The sequence below is a fragment of the Macaca nemestrina genome, chromosome 7 (genome assembly GCF_043159975.1).
Source record: "Macaca nemestrina isolate mMacNem1 chromosome 7, mMacNem.hap1, whole genome shotgun sequence".
Taxonomy (NCBI): Eukaryota; Metazoa; Chordata; class Mammalia; order Primates; family Cercopithecidae; genus Macaca; species Macaca nemestrina.
Window position 1 is genome coordinate 150949238 of NC_092131.1, and position 25138 is coordinate 150974375.

Consider the following 25138-nt stretch of genomic DNA (forward strand, 5'->3'; position numbering starts at 1 on the left):
TTAGAGTCACCCAGGGAGATTTTCAAAGCCCCACTGCCTAGGCCACACCCCCATTTTTAGATCAGAACCTCTGAGGGTAGGACCCAGGCATCAGTGGTGTTTAATACTCCCCAGGTGATCCCAGGGTGTGACTGAGTTTGAGAACTTCCATCTGGAGAGGGGGTGGAGGCGGAAGCTCCTGGGGCAGGAGGGCCTCTCCCCGGGGTTAGGGGAAACAGCGATGCAGGTTTGGTTTTGTCTTATGCTGAGGTGGTGGCAGTATAAGACTAGAATTGGTGTAAAGAATGATGGAATTGAGAAAGGACCACAGTACCAGGATAGAAATCATTCTGACATACTAGATATTTCGATGCTAGATTCTTAAGTCTCCAGAAAAACTCCCTGAATTCCCAAAGACAATTCTTGAAGTGGTTGCTCGTTACAGTGGGGGTGGCATCTGACCACTCTGCTAATCTTAATTAGAAAACTGATTCCAACAACCCCGACCAAGTCAGGCGCTTGTGCACGCAGAGACGCGGCCACAACCCACCCACCCTACCCCCAGCTCTCCCAGTTCTTTCCTTTTCCTGTCCTCTCAGGCTTTTCACTTGTTGGAGTCTTTGTGTTCTCCTTAATTGCCTCAGAGCAGTTCCATTTTGTTGTTAAAGGCTGAGCTCCCCGCGGGAATAGGACATGTTTGTCCCCATCTCCTTTCCTTGCCTGCTCTTCAAGTCCCTTCCAGAACTCCCCGTACCTCTTGAAAAGACCCCACTGGACCTCAGAAAGCTTTTTATTTTTATTTGAATAGTTTGCCAGATTTTTTTTTTCTTTTGAAAAGTTTGAGGTCTGTAGTCATTACAACTGTGTAGAAATTATGGTCCAACTTTTCCAACCAGCTTTGTCCCAAAGTAATGGGGGCTGCAGAACTTCAGGGGAGAAGTCAGGCATGTGGGCTGCTGCGATTCCGCCTGCACCACTGGGGGCGTCGAGGCACAGTCCATCTGGTGAGATGTAGATGATGTGTGCACCGTTCTTCCCCCAGTCAGCTACCCAGGCAGCTGTGCTCTAAATTAATGAGGGTCTGTAGGTGCTGCATGACACTATATGTCCATTATATGTCCCTAGATTCGTTTTTGTCATGAATACAAAAAAAAATTTATGTAGCACTCATAAAGGGAAATTAGCAATTAGCATGCTAATTCGGGTTCTATTTGCATATCTGTTAGCAATTAACATACTAATTAGGGTTATATTTTTACATCTGTCTTAAAGATGTGCAAATTTACACATCATTTGCAGGGGTTTCCTTCATTTATTCTTTGAATGTACATTTACTGAGAATTTATTATATACTAAGCACTGAATGATTCTAAGTTGTAATAGTCATTACTGGCTCTTCATCCATTAAATATTTATTGAAAACTTACTATGTATAGCAGCAGGTATTGTTCTAAGCTCTGGGAATACAGCAGTGAAAAAAACAGCCAAAATTCCTTTACCTCATGGAGCAGTATGTTGTCACTAGGTCAACAATAAACAAGTAAAATATATAGTGTATCAGCAGAGTGACCAATTGTTTCAGTTTGCCCGGGACCAGGGCCTTTCCCAGGATGTGGGACTTTCAGTGCTGAAACTGGCATAATCCTGGGCAAACCAGGATAGCTGGTCACACTGTTATGAGGCAGATAGGTATTACATAGAAAAAGAATAGGGAAAGCGGATGGGGGAGGACGAGTTGTAGAGACGCAGGTGTGATTGTAAATAGGTGGTTCAGGCAGCCCTCACTGAGAAGACAGCATTTAAATAAAAACCTAAAGGAAATGAGCAAGTAGCCCATGCAGAGACCTGGTGGAAAAGCATTCTAGACAGAAGGAACAGCAAGTGCCAATGTCCTAAGGCGAGATCCTGAGTGGAAGAACACAGGAGATGAGATGAGAGAGGCAATAGGGCACCAAATCACGTCAGGCCTTGCAGGCCATTGTAACAACTCCAGCTTTTACCCTCTGTGAGAAAGGAAGCCACTGAAGAATTTGAGCAGAGGAGTGACGCATGTGACTCATTTGTGTTTCAGCAGAATCATTCTGGCTGCTCTGTTGATAATAGGTGCAAGAAGACAAGGGATGGGGACAGAGAGACCAGTTAGGCAAGAGGTGACGGTGGCTGGTCCAGGTGGTAGCAGTAGAGGTGATAAGATATGAGGGAAAATTCCAGACAAATTTTGAAGGCAAAGCCAACAGACTTGCTGACAGATTGGATGTAGGATGTAAGAGAAAAAAAAAAAAAGAGTCAAAGTGCTGTCCAGTTTTGCATTGAATGGGGACATCGTGTCCTAAGATAGGTGGAGCAAGTTGGGAAGGGGAGAGATTAGGGTTCCATTCTAGACATGTTAGATTTGACATGCCCAGTTGACATCTGAGTGGGATGATTGAGTAGAGAGGACTGAACCTGGAGACCCTCTAATGTAAATAGGACAGAAACTAGCAACAGAGACTGAGAAGGAGCAGCTGGACCGAGAAGAGAAAACCAGGAAAGTGTGATGTCTGAAAACCAGGTGAAGAATCCATATCAGGGCGTAGAAAATTGTGAACCATGTCAAATACCACTGATGGGGAAAGGGAATGCATGGAGATTTCAGTACTGCGTTTAGCAACAGGGAAGTCACAGGTGACCTTGACAATAGCAGTTTCATTGGACTAGTCAGGGCAAAAGTCTGAACAGAGAAGAGAATAGGGGGAGAAGAATCAGAGGCATCAAGTGTAGACAAGTCTTCCAAGGAGTTTGCCATAAAGAAGGCAGGAAATGGGACAGTAGCTGAACAAGATGTGCAGGCAAAGGAAATTTGATTTTTAAAATAGGAGAAATTACAGCATGTGAGTTGTAGGGGGAATGGTCAGTTATGGAGGAAAATCAAATGATTGTTGATGGAAGAGAAAGGAAGGGTGTGCTAAGTGAGACGTGAAGAGGTCCCTGGGGACAAGTGGATGGGTTGGCCTTGAATGGGGACATGGAATTTCCATCGTAATAGGAGGGAAGGTGGAATATACGGGCACAGGTCCGGGTCGTTGGGGCTTGCGGAGATTCTCTTGTAGTTGTTTCCATTTTCTTGGGAAAATTGGAAATAAAGTCTTCAGCTGGGGCTGAGTGGGGAGAATATAATAGTCATGTAGAAGAGTGAGAGAGTGAATGGGCTGGGGACTTGCAGTAGCATTGCCAGCGACACTGAGAGCCCACTTGAATTTAACCAAGACCTGACAGCAGGCACGTGTGTGCTCACGCACACACATGCACACACACGTGTGCACATACATGGTTTTTCTTTTCTTCCCAGCCTCAACTGCCAGATGCAAGCACAGAATAAGCTCAGAGTTGGACTTAGCTGGAGTTGTGGTTTTACCAGGCAACCATGACAAAGTAAGAAGAGGGTCAAGGGAGTTGAGGATTCAGGGAAGGGTATTTTAATTTTAATGATTGACAATAATTTCTTCCCAACTTTCTATTAAGAAAATTATCAAATGAGTAGGAAAATTGAAAGAGCCGTCCCCCAGTCACACTTTTCCCCCTATGACATTGACCTTTTGAAGAGACCAGGTCAACTATAAGATATCCCACATTCTGAATTTCTCTCACTGTTTCATCAGGATGTCATTTACTATATTCAACTATTCCCTGTATTTCTTGTAAACTGAAATTGGGTCTAAAGGCTCAATTAGATTAAGGTTGCACATTTTTGCAATAACACTTCAGTAGTACTAGGAACTTCATATCACATCACATCAGAAGATGAGTAACGGGTTGTCCCAGTAGCATTGATGTTAAATTTGATCACTTGGTTGGGTGGTTACAGTAAGATTCCTCTGTTATAAAGATTGCTTATCTCTTATAGTCACCTAGAATTTAAGCTGGGTAAGTGAGGATATTAGAGATGTTAAGGACAGTGAAAAGGTGACAGGATTGATGGAACAGATCTACACGAGGCAACTGTTTTTAAATGTTTGTCACCAGCTGGGTGCAGTGGCTCACACCTGTAATGCCAGCACTTTGGGAGGTGAAGGTGGGCGTATTACTTGAGGTCAGGAGTTTGAGACCAGCCTGGCCAACATGGTGAAACCCTGTTTCTACTAAAAACACACACACAAAATTAGCTGGGCCTGGTGGCGGGCGCCTGTAATCCCAACTACTCAGGAGGCTGTGGCACGAGAATTGTTTGAACCTGGGACGTGGAGTTTGCAGTTAGCTGAGATTGTGCCACTGCACTCCAGCCTGGGCAATAGAATGAGACTCTGTCTCAAAAAAAAAAAGTCACCAATTATTCCATTAATTGCCTCCTCATCACTGTTGAACCTGCCCACAAGTGTGTGAGTTGTTTAATCCCAGAACTCAGGTGGCTTCCTTCTCATCACCTAAGAGCTTACTCCCTGGCTACTCTTCATTTTGAACAGACAATAGGTCTGCCATCTTTGGAGATGTCTTTTGTCTTCAGTCATGCTTAATGAGGGATAATAACCCTAGTGACCAGACACCCAACACTGTGCCCTGTCCCTGTGAGGTTGGGGACTCAGTTGGACTCTCCTCAGTGCTAAGAAATCCTCATTCTCCCAACTAATGAGTATAACGCTTGCCTATGGCAGTGTTGCAAGCTGGCCCACAAGCCAGAGCCAGGCCTGTCTTGACTGCCAGGAGGAGCTCTGGGCTGGGGTCCTTAGTTCGTCACTGACCTTCTGTTCTTCACTTCTCTGATTTACTCTGGCTAGATCAATCCAGCCTACTTTTAGTAAGTGACCTTGTTTTAAATTGCTCATCTGTGGCCAGTCACACATCCCTTGCTTTATCACTTCTGCCTGATTAGCTTTGTCCCTGACAAGCCTGAGCTTTGGATTCAAAATAGCTGAGATGTTGGTGCCCCCTAAAGGACACATGAATTTTAAAGGTTGACTCTTTGTTACTAATAACTAGCAAATATTTAGTTGGGTTTGTTTTATGTTTGGAGTTTCTTACTCTCTTTTGAAAACTGGTTAGCAAGTTCTTAAATGAAATGGACAGGCCAATATAATTAATGCAGTATGCAAAAGCCCTAGGGTCAGAGCAGAAAAATAGTGTTTGTCCGTTAAGTGCTTAAAATTTTTAGATACGAGTTTGTGAACAAAGAATATATAAATTTCTTAATTTCTGCTTTAATTATGGAATGATGGAGGGGAAGGTAAGTAAAGCTAGAGTTTTCAAATAGTTTAATTAGTAAGAATTTCATGCCTTCCTATAGCATAATTTTTATATATATGACAAAATTTGAAGTGTCAGACAAATTAATTCTCTAGAATACAAATGGAAGCATCTGTATTTTTTTTTGTTTTGTTTTTATTGTTTTTATTTTTAATTTTTTGCTAGGGAGAGGCAAACATATCCAAAACTTAGGATTATTTGATGAATATTATCCAGAATCAGATCAAAAGAATATTTAATGGTGTTTTTATTTGAAAATAGGGGATTTTTCCTGAAATAGATATCAAGTAAATAAGTTATTTATACAATAGCTCTGCTTTTTTTTTTTTTTTTTTGAGATAGGATCTTGGTCTGTCACCCAGGTTGGACAGCTTCAACCTCCAGGACTCAAGCTCTCCTACTGCCTCAGCCCCCCAAGTAGTTGGGACTACAGGCACACACTACCACGCCCAGCTAATTTTTGTATCTTATATAATAATAATCCTGTTCTAATTTCTTGACACTACCATTATTTCAGAGGCTTACTTTTAAAGCTTAAATAGGACTATGGAACATATCACAGATGTGAGAGCTGGATTAATACTTAGCCCACAACCTAATCCGTTGAACCAGAGCAGCGCTTTTTAGGCCTAGAGTCCTCTGGGAAGGTATTTCAGCAGGTACACTGAACAACCTCACTAAGGCAAAGGTATCCTTTTAGGAGCCAAGTGTCAACTAGGAGATGGAGGAATAAGAGTCTCTCCAACCTGTCTGAGAACCAGTTGCAGATATTATAGTAACCACTTCTAATCTTTGAGGGTTATGTGTTCTGAAAACCTCCATAGTAGGAGAATTTGCATTGTGAAACGAAATTTTGGGAGACCAGAGGGGAGGGAGGACCAAAGTTGAAATTAATACATGAAATTTTGTATAAATATTAAGTTCACCAAGAAAGTAACAACAACATCTGAAATCAAGATAATACCAATGACATCTTACGCATCTTGAATTTGCATAATTGAGCATCATGCAAATTGTACTATCTCATGACTCATCACATCCTATGTCATGGGAGAACTCTGTGACCCTGGAGACTTTGATGAGTCATGATGGAATGCAGAGCCCCAAAATAGCTTCCTTTACTACCACAGTGAACTTTGCATGCCAGCCCAGCCAGCCCCTGGCCAAGCTCAGGGCTAGAAGAAGTGTCCAAGGAGATGTTTTTCAAGCCCTGACTGATACTCCACTGGAGAGGGCAGGCCTGATCAGAGACTAGAGTTGGGTGGTACTGGGCAAAACTGCTGGTTCCAAAATAGGAAAACAAGACTTTGGTAATTCCACAAACTTCCGATTCTGTGACTCACTCTTGCAGTGGGTGGCACTTTGTGGAGTGAGGCTGGGTGAGACCTGGGAGGCTGGAGGTTCTTCTGGCTCTAGTGGTATGGAGGGTTCAGCTTCTTAACAGCCTTGAAGCTCTGACTCCAGTAGTGGGTAGTATTTTGGGGAAGTTAGAGAAGAAAGAGAAATAAGGAATGGTATGTGGGTATGTGTGTGTGTTTTCTATCTTTGGTGATGTTTAAACAGGGAATCAGTAGGTAGAAATGATTCAACTGGAGAAGGATGTCCTCATGCTAACAGAAGTGCTTATTCAATCTGAATACTAGAAATCATGCACACTGCATTTGGAACGACATGCATTTGCTAAGAGAGCCACCTCCTAGTCAAAATGTACCACCATGAGTTCTGCTGACCCTTAAAAATTGACACCAAGGTTTCCTTTCTTTTCAGGTCCTCAAGTATGTTCCACATAATGAAGCACAATCATTACAGCTCTCGGTTCGGCAGCAAACTTGGGCTGCAGTGCATCGGTATGCATGAGAAAGGCATCATATTTAACAACAATCCAGATCTCTGGAAAACAACTCGACCCTTCTTTATGAAAGGTAAGCAGGTACTTAGCTACAATCTTCGTTTTTGTCTATGAATATGCCTTTTTTGAAATCACATTTGTTAAATATTTTATTTACTTATTTATTTATTTATGGAGTCAGAGTCTGACTCTTATCACCCAGGCTGGAGTGAAGCGGCACGACCTTGGCTTACTGTAACCTCCGCCTCCCGGGCTCAGGTGATCCTCCCACCTCAGCCTCGCAAGTAGGTGGGACTACAGGTCTGCACCACCATGCCTGGCTAATTTTTGTGTTTTTTGTAGAAATAGGGTTTTGCCACATTTGAGACCAGGCTGGGCTCGAACTCACGGAGTCAAACGATTCACCCGCCTCGGCCTCCCAAAGTGCTGGGATTACAGGCATGAGCCATCATGCCCAGTCTGAAATCATATTTTGAATTATACTGCAATAAAGGAGGAAGAGCTAACATTCATTATACCTTTACTCTGTAGTAGCCATTGTTCTAAACACTTGAATGGCAGCCCCATGTGGTAAATGTTGTTATCACCTACAACTGACAGAAAATGAAGGCATAAAGAGGTTAAGTAACTTGCCCAAGGTCCAAACATTAGTAAATGATAGCCTGGAATATATCCCCGAAGCCTATATTTCTTAATCACCACACATTCTTTTCTTCTTATTGATATGCAAAGCAATTTTATAGGTATAAAGAAGAGATGAAGATATATATTTAGAATCATTTCAGTTAAGAATTTAGCATGTCACCCATATGTTTGATTTAAACATGGCCACACAATGTGTTTGCTGAGTGCTTGACTGACAGCCCAGATGATTCAGCAGGAAGCAATTTGTGAATGAAATTAGAGAATTTTAGAACTGAGAGGGACCATATCTGTCATCTAACCTCTGATTTTAACAGTTGAGGAAATAAAGTCCCAATGAAGTTATGATTTTCACCCAGGCAAAACAGGGAGTAATGAATGAGCTGAGACTCGGTTGCAAGCCTCCTTATCCAGTGATTTTTCTCCCTTTACCTCATCATGCTGGAAATGAAACTACTGGGGAATACACATGACTAAGCCTGGACATTACTATCAAGCATCAAGAAAAATAATCGTGCCCTAGAAACCTTCTTAGTGGTGGAATCTGGGGCTAGATGATTTTAGGTCCGGCCCTGTCTATTCACAGCCTTCCCTCCAGCAGCCCGTGCTGTGAACCCAGGTCACCACCTTCCGTGTGCCTGCTAAGATGGGGAGAGCTATGCCAGTACCTGTGCCCACTGGGTGTTGATTCCAGCCTTCAGAGCTGCCCCTCACCAGGACTCAGCACAACTCTTGCTGTAGACCCCAGTGTATCACTTTCCTATTGCTGCTGTAACAAATTGCCACAAAATAAGTAGCTTACAAGAACACATTTATCTCATAGTTCTGTAGGTCAGAAGTCTGACATGGATCTCAGTGAGCTGAAAATCAAGGCATAGGCAAGGCTATGTGCCTTTCTGGGGGCTCTAGGAAAGACTCTCTTTGTCTTTTCCAGCTCTAGAGGCCAGCCACATTCCTTGGCTTGTGGCCCTTTCCTCTAGCTTCAAAGCCAGCAACAGTGGATTGAGTCCTTTGCACGTTACATCTCTGGCCCACCTTCTGTCATCCCATCTCTCTCTGGCTTTGACCTTGGCTTAGAAAGGTCCTTTGCCTTTTTTTTTTTCTTCTTCTGAGACAGAGTCTTGCTCTGTCGCCCAGACCAGAGTGCAGTGGCGCCATCTCGGCTCACTGCAAGCTCCGCCTCCTGGGTTCACACCATTCTCCTGCCTCAGCCTCACAAGTAGCTAGGACTACAGGCACCCCCCACCACGCCCGGCTAATTTTTTGTATTTTTAGTAGAGATGGAGTTTCACCATGTTAGCCAGGATGGTCTCGATCTCCTGACCTTGTGATCCACCTGCCTCGGCTTCCCGAAGTGTTGGGATTACAGGCATGAGCCTGTAATCTTTGCTTTTAAGAACTCATGATGAGGTTTGTCCCACCCCATTTCAAAGTCCTTAACCTTAGTTATATCTGCTATTTTTCATGTAAAGTAACGTATTAGTTGGTTCTGGGGATTATGACCCAGACAAATTTAGGGTGCTGTTATTCTGCCTATCACTCATGTTGGGGGAGATAAATCTCCTTATACCTTATAAAACTATGGAATGAATTAATGGAAAAAGTATAGGACTTGGTATTACAGGTTGTGAGTTTGAGTCCCAGCACTGCCACTTGCTACCTATCTGACCTTAGGCAAGTCGCTTCACCTTTCTGAGCTTCAGTTTCCCTATTCACAAAAGGTGATAAATGTTATAAAACTTGCACTCTAGGGCTATTGTGAAGAGCAAATGAAATAATGCTGTAAGATCCCACGTTTGACTTTTTCATTTGGCTCAGGCATATTAGGAATATGTGAACTAGTATTTAGGAGTAGTTAACTTTCACATACCAATATCCTCTACCCTGACATGCAAGAGCTAATTAAAAGAATCTCTAAGTTCATCCATTTGTTTGACAAACCACTGTTGTCATCACTGAACTAGGTACCAAGATACAATGACAAACCAGATGTGGTTCCTGCCCTCGAGGAACTTATAATGGGGGAGGGGGGTTTGAATTAGGAAGGGGCAGCCCAGCACATCACCAAACACTACCCTAGGTGATAGTAATGCTGGTGGTTGCACGGAGTGATGCCAAGTACAGATGAACAGGCCATCTGAAGCACACTGAGGGGCAGGGGAGACTTTTCAGAGGACTGGATGCTCATAATGAGTAAGGTAGAAGCTAATTAAGAAAACAAAAGACAAACATTCTAGGAGTAAAGAACAGGATAGCCAAAGGCACAGATGAATAGTTAGACATGACGCATCCAGGGCCCTGTCAGTAAGTCCTTGTGCCTGGTGCAGATACATTCAGGGACGTGGCCAAGGGGAGGGCAGGGCCATATCACCAAAAATCTCTCGGTTAAGGCAAGGAATTGAGCTTATCTCAAAAACTATGGAGAATCACTAAAGATTTTAAGCAGAATGATATGAACATATTTGTATTTTATAAAAATCCCTCTGGTAGCAGAGAGAATGACTAATTGGAAGGAAGCAGGACCGTGAGCAGTGAGAACATTTAGGAGCTACTGCAGTGATGCAGGAAAGGTGGAGGGGAGGCTGTGGGTTCAAGATAGTCAAAAGGATAGACCCTACGGTAGTAGACCCTATAGTACTTGGAAATTAAGCCAAACATCTTTGTGACTTTTTTTTAGATAGCCTTCTATAGGGAAGATCAGGGTTTCTACAAAAAAGTGCTACACAATTGGACCCAAATTCATAATCCCAAGAAATAGGAGGCTAATTGCTTATTGGAAAGTTCACTGTGGTGTCTGACATTTCTATAATCAATGAGAGTCCTAAGCATTTTTCAGTGAATTTCCTTTTAGAGTTAGACTCCCTGTTGGTTTTCCTGATATAGCAGAAAGTTTGGCACAGGTTTCAGTAACGTTAATGAAAGTATTGACTTACTAGGTGAGTCTGTAGAGAAATAGTTAAGTGAAACTTAGGCAATGGCCCATCTTGGGAGGTGGGGAAGGGTGGGAGCGAGGGGTGAAGAAATAGCATATGTTTCCCAAAACTGCCGAGAAATGTGTCCATATTGATGGTATTTGCTGTTTGCTTGCCCAATTTTCTTTTGACTGGACAGATTCAATACGTTTTGGCACATTTTAAAAATTAAATCATATCTACATCATACCACTGCCTATAAGCAATGTTATTACATTTTTGCCCATAAGTTTGGCATGTGGCTTCAAGCTCTTTAAACACAGAGGCAAATCATGCATTAGCCTGGGAGAAAACCACCAGTGACATTCTAAGCCAACCCTTCCACACAAAGGGTTGAGTCATTTGTCCTGCTTGCTGAAGTGGCAGTCACCCAGAGAACAACATCCTGGTCTTTCACATCTGCCAAGTCCTTCCTATGGTCAGAAAGCCTGCTCCTACCTCAACCTTCCTTCCAAGATGTATGGAAATCTCAAAAGTCTAGGACCAGTCCTCAGGCCTCCTTTCTTGTTTGCAAAGTATACCTTCAGGCATGGGGGTTCTGCAGCTTAACCCTGTGTGTGTGTGTGTGTGTGTGTGTGTGTGTGTGTGTGTGTGTGTGTGTATGTGTGTGTGTGTGTGTTTAAGAGAGAGAGAGAGACAGAGGATAATCTTCTTCTGGAGTTACATCTACAAAGTTTCCCAATATTTTTTATCTCATTTCAAAGACTCTGACGTTAACAACAAACATGAATAATAAAAGATTTAAAAAGAAAGATTACTCCTAAAAGAAGCTTAAAGAAACTTAACACAAAGAGAGAAAGGGGCACTTTAAGGGTTAAACCCTCCTGTGTAGGCCACCCACCATCAGGACTGCTCAGATAGTCAGGAACAGAGCAAGAGTGAGATCAGAGCCAGTTTACTCTGTTTTCATTCATTCATTCTTTTCTCTGTTGAAAAAATATGTATGAAGGCCCCCATGGACCATCAGCTTGAAGGGCAATGCTAATGAGCGACTGTCACTGTCCTTAAAGAGCTCTCAGTTCAGTAAGGGAAGACTGGTAAGCAAGCAAGGAATTGCTTAGCTGTCATGCCGTTGGTTGAGTAAAATAAACCTGGAAGTAGTTTGAAGAGAAATCAAAATTAAGAGAAGGGCACTTTGGGGGATTTTTACAACTAGCCTTTTACACTTTAACAGGAAGCACCTTAGATCAAATAGGATCCAATTTGACCAGTTTTCCAGTAATATCCTGCCACCTGTTGAAACACAAAATAAATATGATCCTAGGCAAATCCAAATCAGCTTTGGAGGGAAATGTATACAATAAATATGAAAAAATCACTGATTTGTGAGTTATGACCACAAGTACTAAATGTTTCCTTTGCAGTCTCATAAATGGCTGGCTAGAGCATGAAAAAAGTTGAATTTTTAACAGTTTGTTTAAAATAATATTTGTCCCTATCTTCCTTCCATTCATTCATTCTTAACTATAGGATAGTACGTGCTTATGGAAAATCACAGAAAAGCATAAGATGATGAAAATTTCCACCCAATTATTAAATAAAAAATTGTGGACAATTAAGCTCCAACATAAAAAGCCAGAATGGCCTGATTTTGTGTGTGCCCTGGAGTTCATGATGGCTGATTCTCTGATGTGTACCCTGCAGCTCTGTCAGGCCCCGGCCTTGTTCGCATGGTCACAGTCTGTGCTGAATCCCTCAAAACACATCTGGACAGGTTGGAGGAAGTGACCAATGAATCAGGCTACGTGGACGTGTTGACCCTCCTGCGGCGTGTCATGCTGGACACCTCTAACATGCTCTTCTTGAGGATCCCTTTGGACGGTACTGACATTTTCACTCTCGCATCTTGACCATCTGTCCTTTATTGAACAAGGAGCTAGAAGGGTTAGCAGACCAAAGGAATCACATGCCGTTTTCTACATTGCTCTTGTTCAAACATTTCTAAATACTCCTCGTTTTTTTCCCTAGTGTTTCTGCTTTATTCACTTATAAAATATAAATTTCCATAAAGTAGGGGCCGGCATCTATTTCTTTTGTATCTTTCCTCATTACTCTAGGAAATAGAATTCTACCCACAGTTGAAACTTAACAACTGTGATTAGTTCATTTGGTTATTAGCATATCCTACCACCAATCAACTTTATATATTTAATCATTTCCAACTGTTCTTTTGGGCATGATATATACATACATATATACACACACTCCTCCCTCAAAGCTACTAAACATGAAAATATCATGCCTATATGATAAAAATGTCAATATTGCTGATGATACTGATGCTGATGGAAATGATATTAGCTGCCATTAACGTAGTATCTAATGTGTGCCAAACAGTATTAAAAATTGCTATATATACATGTTTGCCATTTATTGTTTATAGTCTTAACAAGATGTCTCACTCAAAAGGCTAGTTTCCTCACTATGATACAGAAATGAATATGAAAACATGTGCATGCACACGTCAAACTCATAGAACTTGGTTTTATTTTGGCAGGATTAAACCAATTTGCAACTTGAGTACAACTGCCAATATTTCGGCTAGTTCTTGAAAAGTTGTGCCATTGTGCAAAAGTCCTTGACTTTTTGATAACTTTTTAACCTAATGATCAAACACCTGACAGGAATGGAATTCACTGTACTTGTACCTAATTGTTTTACATTGTTTTCTATGGGTTACATTTTTTATTGCCATTGCAACCTTTATCCACACACTAACCTGGAAAGTATAGGAATTAAAAAATTGGTATTCTTTCTGATATACCTTTTTTGTTTTCTTCTTAAAGTCATTTAAATTATATATTACTCTTAAAGAATGTTTTGGTCTCCATTTTAGTAGTCTGTGCATAAGGTACTAATACATGTACACAAAGAAAAATTCACAAGCCCATTCAGATGTCTTTTAGAACATTACTTACCACTAAATATTTATACAGTTGACATATGCTTATTATGCCCTTGAATAATAGAATTTGTTTTTTATTACTTCTTATCCATAAGCATTGGCCTTATATTATCTCAAGAGGAACAGAATTTATTATTAAACAAGATTCTTAAATCCATTATTCATATCGTGACCTCATACATTTTGTAACCCTAGTAGTGAATATACCCTAAAAACCTATAAATCCCCCAAATCACTCTACTGATAAAAAAAAAATGTACATGCAACTCTACCACCACACCAAAAAGCGTAAATCATTTGAGTAGTTTGGTGGTTACCAGAGGAAGGGAAGCATAGTGGGGTAGTGGGGAGAGAAGAGATGAAGAGAAGTTGATTAATGGGTACAAAAATACAGGTAGATAGAAGAAACAAGACCTAATATTCAATAAATCAGTGTAGTGAAGAAAATAAATAATAATCTATGTACAACCAAGTAGCTAGTAGAGAATAATTTGAATGTTCTCAGCATAAAGAAAAGATAAATGTTTAAAGTGATAAATATCCTCATTACCCTGATTTGGTTATTACACATTATACAAATCTATCAAAATATTACATGTACCCCTAAATATGTATATCTATTATGTATCAATAGAAAATTTATCATTTGGATTAATTCCATTCTGCTATTGGCATTAAGTATGTACAACTCAGTGTGACTTTTCCTGAATTAACTTAACACCAGTGTTCATTGATTCAAACATTCATTCATCAAACATTTATTGATTGCCTATTTTATGCCAGGCACTGTTTTAGGTTCTGGGGACATAACAGTGACCCAGACGGATAAAGTTCTTGCCTTCAAGGGACTTACATTCCAGTGGGTGATATGGACAGGAAAAGAAATAAATATCTAATAAAATATTAGCAATAGTAAGTGCCTTGAAGGAAAAATGAAGCAGGGTAAGAGGACAGGAAGTGAAGGAGGGCAACAGTGAGTGTGGGCACTCCCTATTGCCACACTGGCTGTATGGTTTTAGGCAAGCTTCCGAATTTCTATGAATTGCAGTTTCTTCAACTGCAAAAGGATGATATCACAAAGCCCATGGCAAGAATATGAAGATGAAATTAAAAATCTCTTTCACAAAGCGCCTAGCATGGTGACTGGTATTTAGCAGTTGGAAATAAATGTCTATTCTCTTCCCTTTTGTATATTATCTGGTATAATTTGAAAAAGTAAGGGTTTTATTTCCTCTAGTATTCAATTTAATTAAAGAACATTTGTTAAGAGCTGATTGTGTGTGAGGCTTAGGACAAGGCATTGAAGAAAACAAGATGAATTCTACACTCTGGACTGAATATAAATAACTATGAAAGCTACGTGATGAGTGCTATGGGGGAAAAATGAACAAAGCACCATGAGAACATGATTAGAAGCTATTAAGTGTATAATCCATATAAACTGTCCACTTCATGGCTCTGCTTACCCAACACCAAATGAAGTTAAAATGTGCTTGTTAGCCATCTAACAGGCTCCACTTTTTGCACTCCCAGGTACCAGAGTGAAGGCCATAACAGCCGTAATTACTAGTTCCATTTGTCCAGAGAAACAGGAGCAAGTTGGAAGCTCAGCCCAAGGAGAATATGTGAAATTCCAGGTTGAAAACTTGAAAACTAGCAACTCATTGGTTAACTAGTCCAATTTGGATGGCAAGGAGAACAAATCAGTGCTTGATTTCTCTAGTGGTATTCACATGGCTAAGACTCCTACTGAAGATGGAACCTCACTTAGCTTAGAACCCCGGACTGTTAGGAGAATCTACAGGGAATGTTTTCTGCCCAGAGCACCCTTCTTAGGCTCACATTTTGCTCAACTGCTCTTCCTTGTGCGTTTTTTTTTTTTCTACAGAAAGTGCTATCGTGGTTAAAATCCAAGGTTATTTTGATGCATGGCAAGCTCTCCTCATCAAACCAGACATCTTCTTTAAGATTTCTTGGCTATACAAAAAGTATGAGAAGTCTGTGTAAGTAATACAACTTTGGAAGATATATGAGTACAATTGGATTGGTTTTTTCCCCTTGTGTCTTTGCTGTTTTTGTTGGCCTCTCCGGTAACTTTTCTGCTCTCTAGAGCCCACAGGGAGCTATTGATTAGGTTGCTGATGAAACATTTTTACAGCAATCTGGCTGCATTTGGCCAGACCAGAGAGTAAATGAAGCCTTTGGCTGGGCGGCTTCTCGGCAAGGGGTCTGAGTGTGTGGTCTCGGAGCTTCAACTCGGGAACTAGGACACTGGTGTGTTTTGAGTTGAAGAGAAGGGTTGACTGATCCTGTCATTAATATCTGTCAAAATTATCTTTGCACAACTGAAAATCTGGAACCACAGAATCAATTTATAGTTGTGTTGTTTTTGAAAGAATTTAACATAATTTAACTTGTAAGAACTGACATTAGTCTCAATACAATTTTTTCTTAATGAGTATAACTAACTTCAATAAAATGCGTGTGGGTTTTTAAAATTATGTATCTTGTGCGTTGGGGGTCCTGAAATTGTCATTAAATGGCTTTGTTTTGATCTTAGAATTGTCCATCAGAAAACCGGACAAATGCCCAGTGGCCTATAGGCTAATCAATGGGTTTGTAGAGTACAAGTAGCCAGTCACTAAACACTGCTACCTCTAACCACCAGTGGAAAGCCTATGGAATCTAGAAGCCTATGCTTTGTGTCCTGTTTCTAATGGCCTTGGGAAGTTATTTAAAGTAAGATATAACCTATCTTCTAGAGTAGGGGCATAGGTTAATGACATCATATAAGTAAGGCAATTAGCATAGAGCATGGCACATAGAGGGTACTAAATATGTTAGTTTCTCCCTTTCCTGTGCTCATATCTTCCTCAGATGTTCCTAACCATCTCAAGTTCTCCATCTCTAAACGTCCCCAAGCTTGTCTGAAGACCTGACTTTATTCTACTTGTGGATTTTAAAATTCAATAATATTAGTTTCTAGAGAAGAAGCCAACTTGATGTTGTTTTGTTTATTCTCTCATGGTTGATGAGTACTAGGTGAATGTTTTAGACACTTGGTTCTTTATACATTTCGTTCCCACCAGAGCTTATTGTGACTTGAAAACAAATAGATAAAAGATTCATCTCTTTCCTGTGATCAGAGTTGGTGGCAGTGGTAGTGGTCTGAAGAGTTCATTACATAGTTCTTAGTCATTAGTTTAGCCTTGGTCTTGGCCATTGGACCTATAGAAATTTATTGTACAAGTCTGTGTAAAGGTTTCTCTTAGGTTTCTGCAGTTCCGTCAAGGAACTCTCTATGAATTTACAGGTTAGGGGCACTCCAACACCTCCCAGACCATTTGGGGCTAGTGCTCAGATGGGAATGCTATGAGCATTCTCGGCCTACTAGGAAGAGGGCACCACAGCCCAACTGAGTGAATATCTGTTAATTGTATGTAGGAGTTACTCAGCAAACATTTGATGAATGCATGGATCAGTAGGGTATTTAAGTGTATCAGTGAACATGTAAATTAGAATTTGAAAGATGGATTTATTGTACATTTAATGTAATACAGAACATTGTTCCCTGGGATAAGGGAACAATACACTTACAAAGAACACATACACTTAAGGACAGAGATAGGAAAAATTGAATTTAGATTCAAGGTGACTTTATTTTTCATCTAGTGTGATCCCTTCACTTTAAAAGGATGTAGGGCCCAGAGACTCAAAGTATCGTACATAGAAAGAGAACAACCTGAACTAGGACCTGACCCCACCCCGTCCAAGTGTTCTTTCAACCACACTGCCAAAATACCTATACATATTTATGCAACTGTTTATTCATTCAACACATATTAGTGTTTACAATGTGGGAGAAACTAACAAGGCATGAGAATAAACATCAATAATGATACCTAGTCACTGGAGTTTACTGTTTATAACAGGAATCTCAAACTCAACAGTCTTCAGGACTAGGCAAAGAAAAGCAGGCTATGGGGGCCGGGTGCAGTGGCTCATGCCTGTAATCCCAGCATTTTGGGAGGCCGGGGTGGGTGGATCACCTGAGGTCAGGAGTTTGAGACCAACCTGACCAACGTGGTGAAACCCTGTCTTTACTAATAATACAAAAAATTAACCGGGCATGGTGGCGGGTGCCTGTAATCCCAACTACTCAGGAGGCTGAGGCAGGAGAATGGCTTGAACCCAGGAGGTGGAGGTTGCAGTGAGCTGAGATCATGCCACTGCACTCCAGCCTGGGCTACAGACTGAGACTTTGTCTCAATTAAAAGAAAAAGAAAAAAAAAAGCAGGCTGTGGAAACATAAGACAAGGAAATGGAGGTGCCTGTGGCAAACTGAAGAGCACCTGACAGCACTCACAGGTTTTTTTTGTTTTTGTTTTAATTTAAACATTGTGCCTGCCAAATCAGAAATTGGAAAATATTGCTAGATTTAGCCTTTTGCTATCAATTTTTAACCCTTAACTAGAAGTCACAGCCTTGATTTTGCTACCAGAATCCAGAAATCTTAGCTAACTCTGGCACCTTAACATGAAGTATAAGGTCTATGTAATTTAAGAGTATTTATGAAGAAATAAAACAGTAATTCACTGACTCATAAGCACCAACGGTTTCAATTAAAGCAGATCATTTTACCTAAATACGTGGCAAATAAATCTGTTTCACTAGATGTCTAAACTGAGTACAAATAGACTATATTTTGACTTTTTTTCCAGCAAGGATTTGAAAGATGCCATAGAAGTTCTGATAGCAGAAAAAAGACGCAGGATTTCCACGGAAGAAAAATTGGAAGAATGCATGGACTTTGCCACTGAGTTGATTTTAGCCGAGGTACTGACCTGAACTAACCATAACTCCCATGCCACATATGTTATGACTGTGTAGAGGTGTGTAAAGATCCCCTTTTGTAACTGTTGTGTATTTCTGCTTTTAAATACTTTCTCTAGCAGTTCTATAATCCCAATCCAAATAGCCAACACATTAGGTATTTCAGTAAGGCCTTTAAGATTGGAACATTCTAGTAAGACTGACTGCTAAGATTGTGACTCTTCTGTGTAACAATATAAAATATGAAAACAAGTTGGGGGAGGCCAAAGACACTACATACATAGACAACCGGCCTAATTGTTCATCTTTCAGCTAAAGATTGTCATGTAAAATGTCCACAGTCAGTCACAGAGACATGTGGTTTCTATTATTTCATTTTGTTGAAGTTGTTGATCCTTGAGTATCACCTCCCCTCATTTTTTGAAACTTTGATTCACTTTCCAAATTTTTCGTGTCTTCCAATTGTTCAGAAACGAGGTGACCTGACGAGAGAGAACGTGAACCAGTGCATATTGGAAATGCTGATCGCAGCTCCTGACACCATGTCTGTCTCTTTGTTCTTCATGTTATTTCTCATTGCAAAGCACCCTAATGTTGAAGAGGCAATAATGAAGGAAATCCAGACTGTTGTTGGTAAGAATTTATCAAATAAATAACACAGCTTAAAAACAATTTCTTCTGAATGTCCATTTCTTATGTCCTAAAAATCTGATATCAAACATAAAATTTTTTATAATTCACTCCAAACAATAAAGCAAGACATTCTGTCACATTTGATTATACTAGATAGACTGAAAAGATGGTTATTTCTGTTGTCTTAATCATAAAAGTAATACATGCTCATTGGGAGGAATTTAAATCACAGTGATGTGTAAAGCAGTAAGTGACATCCCCCAATCTTTTCCACTCTCCTCTCCAGCCTCATCCCCACTCTCCAGTGGCAACCATTGTGAATAGTTTGCTGTGCATTTGCTAAAATCTTTTTCTGTTTGCCCACAAACACATATTTATGGTTGGATTTGTCCATTTTACAAAAATATGGGATCACATACAGTGTTCTGTCTCCCTTGTCAGTTACAAAAGACTTTTGTGGAATCTCCCAGGGAAATGATCGTCTCTCATTTACAGCAGTGTTTCTGGGCTTCAAGCGACCCATTCACAAATGAACTTCCAGTTTGTGGCAGAAGGAAGAGGAGAAGATGACAGCAAAGACAGGGGAGTGATACATATCCCTCTCCACTCCAATCCAGTGATGCCAGCCCCTTCCTCTCCCCTGCCCTCTGCTCCTCTGCAGCGGAGCTTCCAGGTCCACACTCAGGTCTTCCCCAACTCTACTGCTTCATTGCTCTGTCTCCGCTTCAGTTTCATCCTGCTCCACTCTTCCACAGCAACAACCATGCCAACTTTGAAAGAAATCAAATTTTCTTTCTGGGAGAAAGCATAATTCCTCATTTGACACTTCCTTCACAAGAGTAATCTTTTAGGAACACATTTCTTACAAATGTGAAGAGATATCAGAGAATGTAGACTTCCCTCTCTTGACTTTACACAGACCCTGCAAAACAAGTTATTTGGCTGTAGAAGGGCATCATCTTTTTCAAACCATGGGAGTGCTGCTTGAAATAGTTAAACATAAGGAGAAATTTCACTGAAGGGTTAAATATGGGAGAGAAGGGATCTGCAGATGCCTCACACAGGTGGGAAGTTTCCTGGCAAGGTAGATAGCAAGGAGCCGGAATAACATCTAGACTCCAAATTCCAGAATGTTTTCTTGACTGCCTCCTCTCAGGTTCTCAGGTTCTGTGCCAGGTGCAGGGCTACAGCCTTGAACAAACCAGCACCATCCCTGTGCTTGCGGGGCTCACGGTCTGGTGGGAAAAAGAAAACAAGCTCAATACAGTAAAGAGAGACTGAAGGAGGGCGTTCAAGGAAACCATAAGCCTTTAATACATATTGAATACAATTTATTTGAGAGGTGAAATGTGTGTGTACATGTTGATGTTCCCTGACACTTCAAAAGGCCTCTGCAAAGATGGAAAAGCAGCAGAGCCATTTGCAATTGTCCATGTTCCCTCCCGTGTGCCACACACAGACTGGATAACTACTTCCTAGTGAGCTCCTTTGGTCACCATCTCCAACATCTTCCTTTCTACTTCCCAACCCCAGCTATACAGGCCCCATTAGACCCTTGAGTGTGCCAAGGGCAGTATGTAAGGGGAAGGGCCATGAGAGGACTCTGACCAAACTAGACCTTTCCTCAGTAGCTTGGTTGTATATGAGACAGGGCTGTCTCAGGACCCTGGGCTATTTTTTATTCTGCAAAAGTGGCATCTCTGAAGCTTTACCATGTCTGGGAATAATCTGAGCCTCTTTGACCAGTGTCAGGCCAATCTGAGACAGTGAGGGTGTCCATCAATCCCCAGCTCACCCAGGGCTGATCTGAGGCACCTATTTTGTCGTGGTGGGGAGAACGTCCTTGTCACTCTACTGCAGGTCTTTCTTGATGAAATGCCGAGGGACTATCAGTGATATGTAAGGGCAGATGACTGCACAGGTAACCAGAGGAGAAAATTTCGTTGAAATGAATCAAATCTGCCATCTCACTTTGACTCTGCAGCAGCCTGTGCATCATCTCTGGGATGGTTGTGGTGCCAGTTTGCTCACAAGTGAAGAGAGGAAATGAATGTCCCCTACAATTTAGAGCAGGGAACAAAAACTCAAAGATTTCAGAAAGCAGGCAGATAAGATGAATGTTTGAAGCAGATTGGGCACGGTCTAGATGGAACTGTGTGACGTATGCCCCCTCTAAAAGGGTAATTGGCCACTCAGTGTCAGCCCATTATTGCTATGTGGGAATGTAAGTTCAGCATCACCAAGTTTTCTGGATATTCAGGCTTTTCTATAAAATCCTCCAGTTTTTAAGGTAATTGGCTTCATATCTGAATTTTTATAAAACACTTTGTGGACTGAGCGTAACATATTTGGCCCTGGTTGCTGGTGTGCATTAGAATTAGAGCCACAGTTTTTTTCAACCAAGAGCAAACTGTTCTGTGGAAAAAACAGGAGCTTTGATGCCAATCACAGATGGAAACTAACATTACCTTATTTGTCCCTTTTATCTGTTTCCACAGGTGAGAGAGACGTAAAGATTGATGATATGCAAAAATTAAAAGTGATGGAAAACTTCATTTATGAGAGCATGCGGTACCAGCCTGTCGTGGACTTGGTCATGCGCAAAGCCTTAGAAGATGATGTAATTGATGGCTACCCAGTGAAAAAGGGGACGAACATTATCCTGAATATTGGAAGGATGCACAGACTCGAGTTTTTCCCCAAACCCAATGAATTTACTCTTGAAAATTTTGCAAAGAATGTAAGAGCCCTTCCTTAAAGTTGAGCATGCCATTCTTGAAAATGTCAACTGTTAAATCCTCTCTGGTTCTTTGTGTTTGCACCATAAACGTTTCATTTTTCTTACTCATTCCCTCTGCCACCTCACCAGGAGCACACATGTACCCTAGCTTGGAGCAGGGCTCCCGTATTCATCCTCAAGCCTTCAAGGATGCTGAGTCTCCAGCTCTAAGAAGTATCTACATGGTGGCCACAAAATAGGTCAAAATGTGAAAAAGCTGGGCCCTTAATTTGGCTAAAATGAGGTGATTTTTGTTTAACCCAACCAACCTACTTTTCCATTTAAACTTTGTCAGCATGTCATCAGATTCAGCTATAGCACCATCTGAGCAAAGGAAAGTCCACTACTGCTTCAGATGAAAATCAAATGAGACCAGAAGATTTAGTTTTTGCAAAGTGCCTTTGGCTCATCAAATGGCCCCATGAGCAGTAGGTCCCATTCTAAATAGGACTTACTAATTAGAAGAGAGACAGTTTTTCTTTTTTTTATAATTGATGTGTACTAGAGATTCCACCTTCATTAGGTCAAATTTTAGGCAATATGTTTTTCAATCTGAATTACATAAGCAGTTCCCTAAGTGCCCTTTTTTCAATTTGCATATGGTGTAGAAACATGATGCTAAAATTAATTAAGTACTCCAATTCATCTTGTTTCTACATGGGCAATCCAGATAATGCCATGTAAATCAGTAAACTGATCAACAAAAATTTGTTGAACATCTACTATATGCCAGGCACTAAGTCCAGATGTGGACAAGACAGATGTGGTCCTCATTAATTTTCTGCATAACTAAAGTTAGTTAGATGCTTGGCACTGAATAGGCCAGGAATCTACATCTTTGCTTGCCTTTGTCTCTTATATGGTATCACAAAAAATAATCTTTGCCTTAGTGACTTATAAAACAGTAGTAAATCTGTGGCTATTCCACAGAGTTACCTGATTATACTAACACTTGCTGTAATAAGATGGTTTGCATTACTTTACCCCAGCACATGAAAGGCAAAACTGGGGACTCTCTGAGGTTGGGTTGGATCACAAGGGGTGAATCAAACAGGACAGAGAAAGGGCTTGAGTTCCAGTTGTTCATCTGAGGGGCTGGAGGGCATTGTGGCTGATAACCACGACACAGTGTTCTGACTGACCCATGTTTTCAGAATGAATCAAACAGAGACTGAGTGACTCTAGCCTTTAATATTCTGGCTGTCTGATCATTTTCACAGGTTCCTTATAGGTACTTTCAACCATTTGGCTTTGGGCCCCGTGGCTGTGCAGGAAAGTACATCGCCATGGTGATGATGAAAGCTGTCCTCGTTACACTTCTGAGACGATTCCATGTGAAGACATTGCAAGGACAGTGTGTTGAGAGAATACAGAAGATACACGACTTGTCCTCGCACCCAGATGAGACTAAAAACATGCTGGAAATGATCTTTACCCCCAGAAACTCAGACAGGTGTCTGGAACACTAGAGAAGGCTGGTCAGTACCCACTCTGGAGCATTTCTCATCAGTAGTTCACATACAAATCATCCATCCTTGCCAATACTGTCATCCTCACAGTGAACACTCAGTGGCCCACTGCATTTTATAGGCATATTTCATATGGGTTGTCACCAAGCTGAGTGCTATTGGTCATCTGCTCCTGTTCATACCAGAGAACCAGACTACAAGAGAAAAAGCAAAGGCCAAGAGTTTGAGGGAGAAATAGTCAGTGAAGAAACTATCCGTAAAGGCCCGATTCCACCAAATGTGCTTTGAGAAGGATAGGCCTTCATTAACAAAATGTATGTCTGGTTCCCCACTAAAGCTCTACTGCCTCAACCCAAGGTGATTTTTATGTCTGGGGCAGAAACACTCAAGTTGATTAGAAAGACCAGCCCAATGTCAGGGTACCTGGGGCCAAACACAACTGCTAGTGTGAATTAAAATACTTTAATTTTTTTTTCTGTGGAGGCGGAACAGTAACATTCATAGTCTTTGGAGAAATGCTTAGAAATTCAGCATTTGACCCTTCCTGTGAATTAAGCCCAATTAATTCCTGTTTGTCCACATATGATCTGTCTGTGGCAAAAGTTAAATCAGAGGAAATTCTTTCCCAGTCTGTCAATTTATGCCTCAGCCACTTGCCTATACTACAATTCGTTGTATTACCTGTAGATTCAAGTAATACAAACTAATTTAGTAATAGCCTGGGTTAAGTATTTTTAGGACCCTGTGTCTGCTGTAGAAAAAAAAATTCGCATAATGCACTTCAAATAAAAATCCTTTTGGCGTGTTTCCATTTTTGCTTAGCTCAATTAGTATGGCTAACCAAGAGATAACTGTAAATGTGACATTGATTTGCTCTTACTACAGCTTCAGTGACTGGGGGAGGAAAAGTCCCAACCCAATGGGCTCAAACTTCTAAGGGGTGCTCCTCTCATCCCCTTATCCTTCTCCCTCGACATTTTCTCCCTCTCTTTCTTCCCATGACCCCAAAAGCCAAGGGCAATAGATCAGAAAAGAACGTGGTCAGAGTAGAACCCCTGAAGTATTTTTTAATCCTACCTCAAAATTTAACAGTTACCTGAGAGATTTAACATTATCTAGTTCATTGAATCATTGTATGTGGTCGTGGATAAAATGCATACCTTGGAATTCGCTTTCTAAAGGAAATCAAATATGAATGGAGGAACTTTTCAAACACCACTTTACTTGTGTTATATAGCCAATATAACTATCTCTACTGAATGTCATTGAAAAACTGAAAAATTAAACTTATTTACAAGTAGGTAAATATTTGTCATTGAATCCATTGCCATCCCATTTGACTATTCTTTTCATCCTACTGTATAGTAATAAGGCAACAGCTGAGTATAAGATGAAAGTGTAATCTCCCTGAAAGCAGGAGCTATTTTCTTTCTTTTGTAATCCATCTGCATCCCCATCTCCCCATCCTGTCTCCCTGTATTCTCTCCCAAGCTCAGTTCTGAATAGGCACTCCTGCTCAGAGATACTCCCAACTGATGCAGAAACCAAATAAAGAGGTAGGTATTCCAAGAATTCAAGAATGGATATGAGTAAAAAATAAAACGTTTAGTTGAGCTTGGAATTATTTGGATCATCTATATAAGCCTAAAAATACATGGACTATGCCTGTGTACCTGAATATGTCTATAGTCAGCTCGAGACAATCATCCAAATAATTTAGACCCCTGAAAGCAAGGCCAGGATTTGCGATTTAATGTGTCCAAATTGATTCACTTGAAAATTAGTAACACTCTGTTTACATTGCCTCTGGCTGGAGCTGCATGGTGGAGGAAGTCCAACTTTGGATCCATGTACTTCGCC

General features: G+C 40.9%; 1 protein-coding gene across 2 annotated transcripts in view; it reads left to right on the forward strand.

Moving 5' to 3' along the window:
- CYP19A1 (cytochrome P450 family 19 subfamily A member 1) overlaps window positions 1-24745 on the forward strand; it is a 91573-nt gene extending 66828 nt beyond the window's left edge. For both annotated transcript variants that reach the window (XM_011755946.3, XM_071066853.1), the window contains 7 exons: window positions 6964-7118; window positions 12304-12480; window positions 15453-15567; window positions 18286-18400; window positions 18868-19030; window positions 21529-21770; window positions 23030-24745. In XM_011755946.3, coding sequence (XP_011754248.2) covers window positions 6964-7118; window positions 12304-12480; window positions 15453-15567; window positions 18286-18400; window positions 18868-19030; window positions 21529-21770; window positions 23030-23278 — 1216 coding nt within the window. In that variant the 3' untranslated portion in view covers window positions 23279-24745. The remainder of the gene's footprint in view (window positions 1-6963; window positions 7119-12303; window positions 12481-15452; window positions 15568-18285; window positions 18401-18867; window positions 19031-21528; window positions 21771-23029) is intronic.
- The last annotated feature ends 393 nt before the right edge of the window (window positions 24746-25138 follow it).